The sequence below is a fragment of the Mizuhopecten yessoensis genome, unplaced genomic scaffold (assembly GCF_002113885.1).
Source record: "Mizuhopecten yessoensis strain PY_sf001 unplaced genomic scaffold, ASM211388v2 scaffold716029, whole genome shotgun sequence".
Lineage (NCBI taxonomy): Eukaryota > Metazoa > Mollusca > Bivalvia > Pectinida > Pectinidae > Mizuhopecten > Mizuhopecten yessoensis.
Window position 1 is genome coordinate 104221 of NW_018479912.1, and position 11108 is coordinate 115328.

Below are 11108 nucleotides of genomic sequence, written 5' to 3' on the forward strand. Positions count from 1 at the left end.
AACAAACTTGGTAGCCCTTCATCCCAGCATGCTACAGGCCCAATATCAGTACCCTGGGCCATTTGGTTATTGAGAAGAAGTTATTTGAAGATTTTAAAGACATCTGACACCAGTGACCTTGAAAGTGGGTCAAGGTCATTCATTTGAACAAACTTGGTAGCCCTTCATCCCAGCATGCTACAGGCCTAATATCATCATCCTGGGCCATTTGGTTATTGAGAAGAAGTTGTTTAAAGCAAAAAGTTGACGCCGGACAGACGGACGACGGACGACGGACGAGGGACGGACGACGGATGCCGCACCATTACATAAGCTCACTTGCCCTTCGGACAGGTGAGCTAAAAAGCCTTTGCCTGACAGATCTTCGGTACAAAAATCGAGGTATAAAATACGAGAGCTAGAAAGCAAGAGATTAGAGGTACAAATACAAGTGTAAGACTGACAGAGATCAGAGTTATAAGTGTTATGCTGGAACAAAACTAGTGTTTGATAAACCGAGGTCATAGATGCAACAACAGGCCAACGGACCTGTATCACTCACCTTGACATTTAAGCATTCATGGCAAACGAATTTCAAATAAATGTTCAAGGAAGGGGTAATACCGCAGATTTAATCCTAGTACCACGATTGTGTTCCCCGTTTCATATATGATCGCAGGCTTGGGATCTCAACTACTTCCAAGTTATGACACAGGGACACAGGGACCAACTGTTCAGGGACAGAGGCAGACCTTTGTCCTATCCTGGTATCAAATGAGTATTTTTGTCTCTTTATAATTAGTTATAGCATGTGTATGTACCGTTTTATTTTTGGGAACTTGAGCATTTCCAGATATAAGTCGGGAAATTCATAACCAAAGGTGAGTCCGAACTCCGAGACCAATTCTGCTAGCATATTATATATTGCCTTTTCGTGCTCAGTTATTATATATATGGTTATACGGTTTGGATCTGAAGTATTTCATGTTATGACCCAAGAAGTAAGCTCCCAAGCCAATTCATGTTAGCAAATGTGTATTCATCCCAAATGCCCAGCAAAACATATCATAGACTTAAATATCGGAAGCAGTTTCCATAATGTGGCCCAGGGACCAAGACCATTGTCTAACATACAGGGGTAGACCCCTTGAGAACTCCTGGTAGCATGATTATGTTCGTCTCTTTACGCCAAGCAGCAAGCAAATGGATATAGGGTGTGGATTTCAACCATTTCAAAGTTATTTCTTTTCGCTTCACCATCTGCCTCCTGGCAGCCAGCCTCTTCGTTTGTACGTTTTTTGAATTATAGATCACCACACTGCCTTTTCTCATCGCGAGCACGTGGATAAAATCGTGAGGACACCGCAGGTGGACTCGAGGTTTTATCTACGTGCGAGCGATAAGAAAATTGTTGGAAATACAAACACTGAAAAGTCTGTATGATAAACTACTTATCATCTATATACTACTACCTTATATACTTCTCAATTTAAAAAATTCAACTAAACGCCATGTTTTCTAAATGACTTCTAAGCGCAATGGTCAACGATCGCCTATGACAAACGTAAACAAATATATGTTTTGCGCGGAGGAATACAATGAACCTTAAAACTACGTAGAATATTGTTTTTATAAAAAATCCTATCATCATTGGCTTTACCATAAGCACATTTACATCCTGAAATGGTGTTGTTATTTTAACATATCTTTTCGTAACTTTGTATTGATATGTTTATAACGGACTATTTTCTGACGCGGATCACTTTTGTGTGGACACTATTTCCGGTTTCGGACGTCATCTGGCGCAAGCAGAGGTTCTTTTTTTGAGAAAATACGTTCCCGAGTGCTGGGAAATGGGAAAATCCGTTCTCAAATTCTTCTCAAGTCGTTCTCAAGTCGTTCTCAACTTCTTCTCATACTGACGACCAATGATAATGTATCCTGCTCCCGGTAGGTGGTATAAAGTAGTATATAGATGATAATACAAATTATCACCACGTCGAGACGCTATTAATCAAACTGGTTGATAATCTCATACAAGAAGTTACAGATGAGAAGTCGCTTAACACAATATAACCAAATGTTCAATACACTAAAAAAAGCATTAGAAACAAATCAGAAGCTTATTTATAACAATTAAGGACCCCATTCAAGGTAGTGCACAGAAAATGTCAAAAACCCTTCAGCACTACTCGAGAAGAAGTCTTTAAAAGAAAGAGAAGATGACAGTTGGTTAGACTGAAAATATACAGTAATTTCAGGCATAAAACAGGTGTTTTACTATAAAATGATGCAACCAGAAGTGTAACCAAAGGTACTAGCCACGTCTGTAAATACACCCAATATACAGAGATCAGAGTAACAAAACAAGGGGTAAAATAAGCGTTTGTCTGATAGAGTTTGGTGGTCAAATCGAGAGATAAACAGACAGAGGTCAGAAGTAAAAACAAGTGTTTGACTGATTGGGATCAAAGGTAAATACCACAGTTAAACTGACACTGACAAAGATCAGAGGTAGAGATAAAAGTGTTAGACAAAGATAAGAGATACAAAATAAAAAGTTAAAAAATGATTGAATCAATAAAATGTTCCAAACAACATGTCACATTTTGTAAATTGAACTTAAAATTTGGAGATGTCCATTGGGAAGTGCAAACTTCCTAGTCATGTTTCTAGCTGTATCCTGGTGTTACATGTTAACATCGACAGTGAAAAATGGTTCTAGTATGTCTTGGTCATTATCATTGTATATGCATTACATGTATATAGGCACACATCAAAACCACATTTAGTCATGACCCGGAACATTGTTTGGTGCCACAGGAGCAGTTTCTCATTACAAAGGTATGCTGGAGCAATTTTGCATCAAAAATTCATGTAATTATTGCGGAAGAAAAAGACAGAACAGATGTGCATAAGACCACCTTGTTTTATATCTATGCTGGGGAATGCATTCAAGTCATACACGTCTTCTCAACATATATGTACACCTTGGACACCAGTAAGATCAAAACATAGTTATTGACTGTAAGCCAGGGAAACTGTTCACGGGACCTATAGGGTTTATAAAAGGTTCACTGGACATGTAAGGTTTATATAAGTTCACTGGACATGTAAGGTTTATATAAGTTCACTGGACATGTAAGGTTTATATAAGTTCACTGGACATGTAAGGTTTATAAATGGAACACTGGACATGTAAGGTTTATAAAAGGTTCACTGGACATGTAAGGTTAATAAATGGTTCACTGTACATGTATAGTTTATAAAAGGTTCACTAGACATGTACGGTTTATAAAAGGTTCACTGGACATGTACGGTTTATTAAAGGTTCACTGGACATGTACGGTTTATAAAAGGTTCACTATACATTTATAAAAGGTTCACTGGACATGTACAGTTTATAAAAGGTTCACTGGACATGTACGGTTTATAAAAGGTTCACTGGACATGTACTGGACATGTACGGTTTATAAAAGGTTCGATGGACATGTACAGTTTATAAAAGGTTCACTGGACATGTACGGTTTATAAAAGGTTCACTGGACATGTAAGGTTTATAAATGGTTCACTGGACATGTACTGGACATGTACAGTTTATAAAAGGTTCGATGGGCATGTACAGTTTATAAAAGGTTCACTGGACAAATAAGGTTTATAAAAGGTTCACTGGACATGTACGGTTTATAAAAGGTTCACTGGACATGTATGGTTTATAAAAGGTTCACTGGACATGTACTGGACATGTACAGTTTATAAAAGGTTCGATGGGCATGTACAGTTTATAAAAGGTTCACTGGACAAATAAGGTTTATAAAAGGTTCACTGGACATGTACGGTTTATAAAAGGTTCACTGGACATGTATGGTTTATAAAAGGTTCACTGGACATGTACGGTTTATAAAAGGTTCACTGGACATGTAAGGTTTATAAAAGGTTCACTGGAAATGTACGGTTCATAAAACGTTCACTAGACATGTAAGGTTTATAAAAGGTTCACTGGAAATGTACGGTTTATAAAAGGTTCACTGGACATGTACGGTTTTATAAAAGGTTCACTGGACATGTACGGTTTATAAAAGATTCACTGGACATGTACGGTTTATAAAAGGTTCACTGGACATGTACAGTTTATAAAAGGTTCACTGGACATGTACGGTTTATAAAAGGTTCACTGGACATGTACGGTTTATAAAAGGTTCACTGGACATGTACGGTTTATAAATGGTTCACTGGACATGTACGGTTTATAAAAGGTTCACTGGACATGTACAGTTTATAAAAGGTTCACTGGACATGTATGGTTTATAAAAGGTTCACTGGACATGCATGGTTTATAAAAGGTTCACTGGACATGTACTGTTTATAAATGGTTCACTGGACATGTACGGTTCATAAAAGGTTCACTGGACATGTACGGTTTATAAAAGGTTCACTGGACATGTATGGTTTATAAATGGTTCACTGAACATGCACGGTTTATAAATGGTTCACTGGTATGTCTCGGCCAGGGGACAGAACCCAAAGCCTTCCTCACAGGGGGAAAGCTCAACTAAAGGCCAAAAGTGAGGCATTGTCAAGGGAGACATTAGGAAGAAGAAAGTTGTTTAGAAAGAAGAGAAAAGATAAGATCCCAAATGTATTCGCCTCTTACGTATCGATCATGCAATAGGGGCAGCAAGTACAATTCTTATGCCCTACTTGCAGGACAAGCTAATACGAAGAAACAAATTGAAGCAGGGCTGCTATGAAAGAAACTACTATAGCGGTACTTGCTAGGATAAGATTGTTCCAGCAATTCTATATCAATACGAGTAAATTTAGAAATACACAGTTGACAACACTATTATTCATATTTCCATAGCTTTCAAATTTGTACAAAAAAAAGCTTTGCAAAAAGTTCATTGGACATATGAATTTTGCAAACAGTTCATTTGACATGTAAGGTTTATGAAAGGTTCACTTGGTATTAATCATGTTCATAAAAGGTCCTACACTTTTTATGGCTTTCTGGATTTTTTTTGTCTTATTGCCTCCGTCAATATATATAGCTCGCAGAGGTCATTTATCAAATTGAAATTTAAAAAAACAAAGTCTGCGGCAATATATGAGACATAGCGCTACAACAAACACAACACTACGGAATAAGGTTACTTGGCCTTTTGGGTAAAGTCAGCTAAATAGTGCAAACATTACAAACATGCCAAGAGTAATCTTCTATCTACAACCTCCATTTCTGTCACCACCAGACTCCAAGACCAGAATGATAAATGCCCGCATTATATACAGCAGGCGCTTAAAAACATCTACAACAAACTCCAGCAGAAGTAAATCTACACTAAAAATATCTAAAACAAACACCACAGAATAAGAATATGTTGTGCCTTATGCATACATCCTCTTGAAGTTTTGATGTTTATGAAACTATTCCTTGTTATAAAATGTATCAGAAATAAGCATATTTTCATTGTGTCTTATTTTGAAGGGATTAGTTTCTTGCTTTCTCAAAAAGAATTCCATGAAACAGTATACTGGTATGTCTCTCCCACCCATGAAATAGTATACTCGTATGTCTCTCCCGTCCATGAAATAGTATACTCGTATGTCTCTCCCGCCCATGAAATAGTATACTCGTATGTCTCTCCCGTCCATGAAATAGTATACTCATATGTCTCTCCCGCCCATGAAATGGTATACTCGTATGTCTCTCCCGTCCATGAAATAGTATACTCGTATGTCTCTCCCGTCCATGAAATAGTATACTCGTATGTCTCTCCCGCCCATGAAATAGTATACTCGTATGTCTCTCCCGTCCATGAAATAGTATACTCGTATGTCTCTCCCGTCCATGAAATAGTATACTCGTATGTCTCTCCCGTCCATGAAATAGTATACTCGTATGTCTCTCCCGTCCATGAAATAGTATACTCGTATGTCTCTCCCGTCCATGAAATAGTATACTCGTATGTCTCTCCCGTCCATGAAATAGTATACTCGTATGTCTCTCCCGTCCATGAAATAGTATACTCGTATGTCTCTCCCGTCCATGAAATAGTATACTCGTATGTCTCTCCCGTCCATGAAATAGTATACTCGTATGTCTCTCCCGTCCATGAAATAGTATACTCGTATGTCTCTCCCGTCCATGAAATAGTATACTCGTATGTCTCTCCCATCCATGAAATAGTATACTCGTATGTCTCTCCCGCCCATGAAATAGTATACTCGTATGTCTCTCCCGCCCATGAAATAGTTTACTCGTATGTCTCTCCCGCCCATGAAATAGCATACTCGTATGTCTCTCCCGTCCATGAAATAGCATACTTGTATGTCTCTCCCGTCCATGAAATAGTATACTCGTATGTCTCTCCTGTCCATGAAATAGTATACTCGTATGTCTCTCCCGTCCATGAAATAGTATACTCGTATGTCTCTCCCGTCCATGAAATAGTATACTCATATGTCTCTCCTGTCGCCGTTTTGACCATCAACAACAATACATATGAGAATCATTATAACGCAACACAGTAACTTAACATACCCGGTAAATGATGTGTTAACTGACAATATTGCTGAGCTATACGTATGAAGACCCACACAGAATATGATGCTATAATTAGGTTTTCGTGTCCAACATGTATGCATCTATGATAAAAGTTAAGTTGGAAAACTTATAGTTTTCAAATAACTGAGCTAAATGCAAAAATTTAATCCTAATTAAACAAGAGGCCCAGAGGGCCTGTATTGCTCACCTGGATACCTGAGCAATCATGACCCCAAGGCCAATCTTTGTAGCATATCTGTATTAGATTTTCCATGCCCAGCAATTTTATGTATGGTTATGGGGTGGGGATCTCAACTGTTTCCAAGCTTTGACTCAGAAACTAGGTCCCTAGGGTTGTGGCCAGACCCAAGGATCAATTCTAATATCATGACTGCATTCGCCTCTTTATGCCCAACATTAATTGTATATATAGTTTTGGGGTGGGGATCTTAACCATTTCGAAGTTATGACACAGGGGTTAAGTCTCCAAGGGTGGGGCAGTCCCCAAGGCCATCCTGGAAGCATATGTGCAATCATCTTTATATACTCAGCAATTGTATATAAACGGTTATAGGGTGGGGCTCTGCACTGTTTCCAGGGTGGGACTAAGAAACTAGGTCCCTAGGTGTTCGCTCAGACCCCAGGGTATATTCTGATATAATGACTGCATTCGTCTCTTTATGCCCAGCATTTGTATATATAGTTTTGGGGTGGGGATCTCAACAGTTTTAAAGTTATGGCCCAGGGACTATGTCTCCAAGGGTGGGGCCAGACCCTAGGGCCATCCTGGAAGCAAATGTGCATTCTTCTCTTTATACTCAGCAATTGTATACCATGGTTATAAGGTGGGGATCTCAACTATTTCCAAGTAATACACATTTTTTTGGCCCCACCCCTTAGCCTCGGGGGTCAGCCCCACCATTTGTACAATTTTGAATCCCTGCCTTCCATGAATGCTTCCGACTAAATATGATCAGTATCCATGGCATAGTTCTACAGAAGAAGTCGTTTATAGCAATATAGCCAAATTAAACCCTTTTGGCCCCGCCCTCAGCCCCCTGGGAGTCAGCCCCACCATTTGTACAATTTTGAATCCCCATCACCTAGAGATGCTTCCAGTCAAATATGGTTGATATCCATCTCTTAGTTCCAGAGAAGAAGTCGCTTAAACCAATATAGCCAAATTGCCCCTTTTGACCCCACCCCTCAGCCCCCTGGGGGGTCAGCCCCATCATTTGTACGATTTTGAATCCCCACCACCTAGGGATGCTTCCAGTCAAATATGGTTGATATCCATCTCTTAGTTCCAGAGAAGAAGTCGCTTAAAGCAGTATAGCCAAATTACCCCTTTTTTGCCCCGCCCCTCAGCCCCCTGGGGGGTCAGCTCTATCATTTGTAAAATTTTGAATCCCCACCACCTAGGGATGCTCCAGTCAAATATGGTTGATATCCACTTTAGTTCTAGAGGAGAAGTCGCTTAAAGCAATATAGCCAAATTAACCCCTTTTGGCCCCGCCCTCAGCCCCCTGGGAGGTCAGCCCCATCATTTGTACAATTTTGAATCCCCACAACCTAGGGATGCTTCCAGTCAAATTCAGTTGAATTCCAATCAGTGGTTAAGAAGAAGAAGTCGTTTAAAAGAAATTGTTGACGGACGGACGGACGGAAGGACAATGGACGGACAACAGACGCAACGGTATGGCATAGGACCAAGGTGAGCTAAAAAACAAAGTTTTGATTTGAAACATGTTAACTTACTTTCAACTTTCAAAAGTTTCAAATTCAAATTAAATTCGAATTGGAATTTTGAATTAAGAAAATGTGTTCTTAATTGTCAAACATTTTCAAAATATCAAACTAAGATTTAAAATAATGACATAATGATAAGACATAAACATCTAGACTATATCCAGCATTCAAATTAGGAGTGTATTTAAAATGAAGCATGTTTAATCAAAATCTAGTTCAATAGCACTTAAATTAGAAATAATAAACACTATACAGATGAGTGTGTCAGAAAACTGGTCCATGGAATCAAAGCAACTAGGCCCTACTCAGCAGCTCATGTTTATAGTACTATGTATACAGCCCAGGACGTGTCTATGGTGTGTGTTTACCAGGCCTTGACGTTAAACTTTTGAGATACAACACATAATACAAAGCTAGATGTTTTAACAGTTACTGGATCAGGAAATGTAGTTACATTTTTAGGCCACATTCTGTATCTGATGCATGAGTTGCAATGAGGAAGCTAAAATGCAACTATGGTGCAATTTTGGTCTAGATCTGATAATTTTAAAGATAAACAAGTACATGTAAAAATTTAACTTTGATTCTGTTGCCACTGCTGGAAAAGTGATGCCTCTCTCCTGCCATTGCGACAAACATTGCAGGCAAGGAAAAAATGAGTACTGTACCAGAGATACATTGTACAATGTAAAAACAACCGCTGCCTCAACAGTCAGACATATTCCCCACCCAGTAAAAATGTAATGTGAACTCATCGTCTGACCTTTAAGTCGCCCCAGGAAGCGGAGAGCAGTGATCTCGGAGTAGGTACATCCTCCGAGGAAGTAGACGAGGACAACGCGTTGTGATGGAGAAGTAGCACTAGTGGTACCTCCTTTACCTACAAACAAACCACAGGTAAAATGGGTATAAAATGTAGCACTAGTGGTACCTCCTTTACCTACAAACAAACCACAGGTTAAATGGGTATAAAATGTAGCCTGCAGATTTTGATTTCACCCATTATCGGTAAGAAGAGCTTGGTGTATTCCAGTTCAATGATATTACTTATGTTGTGGGACCTCTAAACCACTCCATACCTTTCTATGTAAATGGAATCTGTTTATATCTTATCCAATTTTTTCCACTTAATTAAAACAATCTTCCGGTTAGCATAATCCTCTTTGTAAAAACGATTTTTGCTGAAATTGCATGTTCATTCTTTTGTTGCCTAACATCAACTTGTACTTCCTCTTTAAACTTTTTAATTATCAATTAGTTGCTTGTTTACCTTTGGTCTGTTTGACTTTGACATCAGCGAAGGTGCCTCCAGGTAAATGTTTCAGGATCTCCTCCATACCTGTAAAACCTTCCTTAGTCAAAACCTGAAATAATAAAATTATAGAAACTTATAATTATGAAATTGCAGAAATTTATAATAATAAAATTATAGAAACTTATAATTATAAAATTATAGAAACTTATAATTACAAAATTACTATGTCCACTCACCTGATTTACAAGTTTACATGAAATAGGTGTAAAGGCCCTACAAATGTATATCAATATAACTATGCCCACTCACCTGATTTACAAGTTTACATGAAATAGGTGTGTAGGCCCTACAGATGTAAGCAATATAACTATGCCCACTCACCTGATTTACAAGTTTACATGAAATAGGTGTGTAGGCCCTACATATGTATAGCAATATAACTATAGCCACTAGTACTCACCTGATCTACAAGTTTACATGAAATAGGTGTGTAGGCCCTACATATGTATAGCAATATAACTATGCCCACTCACCTGATCTATAAGTTTACACGAAATAGGTGTGTAGGCCCTACAGATGTATAGCTATATAACTATGGCCACTCACCTGCTCTACAAGTTTACATGAAATAGGTGTGTAGGCCCTACATATGTATAGCAATATAACTATGCCCACTCACCTGATCTACAAGTTTACACGAAATAGGTGTGTAGGCCCTACAGATGTATAGCAATATAGCTATGGCCACTCACCTGATCTACAAGTTTACACGAAATAGGTGTGTAGGCCCTACAGATGTATAGCTATATAACTATGGCCACTCACCTGCTCTACAAGTTTACATGAAATAGGTGTGTAGGCCCTGCATATGTATAGCAATATAACTATAGCCACTAGTACTCACCTGATCTACAAGTTTACATGAAATAGGTATGTAGGCCCTACAGATGTATAGCAATATAACTATTCCCACTCACCTGATCTACAAGTTTACATGAAATAGGTGTGTAGGCCCTACATATGTATAGCAATATAACTATGCCCACTCACCTGATCTATAAGTTTACACGAAATAGGTGTGTAGGCCCTACAGATGTATAGCTATATAACTATGGCCACTCACCTGCTCTACAAGTTTACATGAAATAGGTGTGTAGGCCCCACTGAAAACATAGGACATATCTGTTGGATTCTGCAAGTTGATGTCTTCAGATTTTGGAATCTTTATAGAAAATAAATAAAGATTATTTTTAAAATTATAATAATATATACTATCATCTTTATACTATGTTATACCACCTACCAGTAGCATAATAAATTCAGTATGATAATACCCAAGAAGAAGTTCAGAAATACCTGAGAACAACTAGAAAAGAAGTTGAGAATGGATTTTCCCATTTGGGAAGTTATTTCTCAAAAAAGAATGTCTGCTGGCGGCAGGCGGCGTCCTGAACTGAAAATGGTATCCACACGATAGTGATCCACATAAGAAAATACCCCACTGTTTTTAGCGTAAATGTGCGTATAGAGAAGCCAATGATGATAAACTTGTGTTAAAAATATTGTTCTACATTGTTTTAA

The 11108-nt window shown here is 38.4% G+C and overlaps 1 protein-coding gene across 2 annotated transcripts in view; it reads right to left on the bottom strand.

The window, feature by feature from the left end:
- Nucleotides 1-10744, bottom strand: part of LOC110441560 (vacuolar protein sorting-associated protein 33B-like) — a 19639-nt gene extending 8895 nt beyond the window's left edge. For both annotated transcript variants that reach the window (XR_002461883.1, XM_021484743.1), the window contains exons 1-3: nucleotides 10651-10744; nucleotides 9543-9636; nucleotides 9036-9152 (exon numbers count right to left, since the gene is read on the bottom strand). Coding sequence is in view for 1 of the 2 variants with exons in the window: in XM_021484743.1 (XP_021340418.1) it covers nucleotides 9036-9152; nucleotides 9543-9636; nucleotides 10651-10707 (268 nt within the window). In the remaining variant the exon portion in view is untranslated. The remainder of the gene's footprint in view (nucleotides 1-9035; nucleotides 9153-9542; nucleotides 9637-10650) is intronic.
- Between the last annotated feature and the right edge of the window lie 364 nt (nucleotides 10745-11108).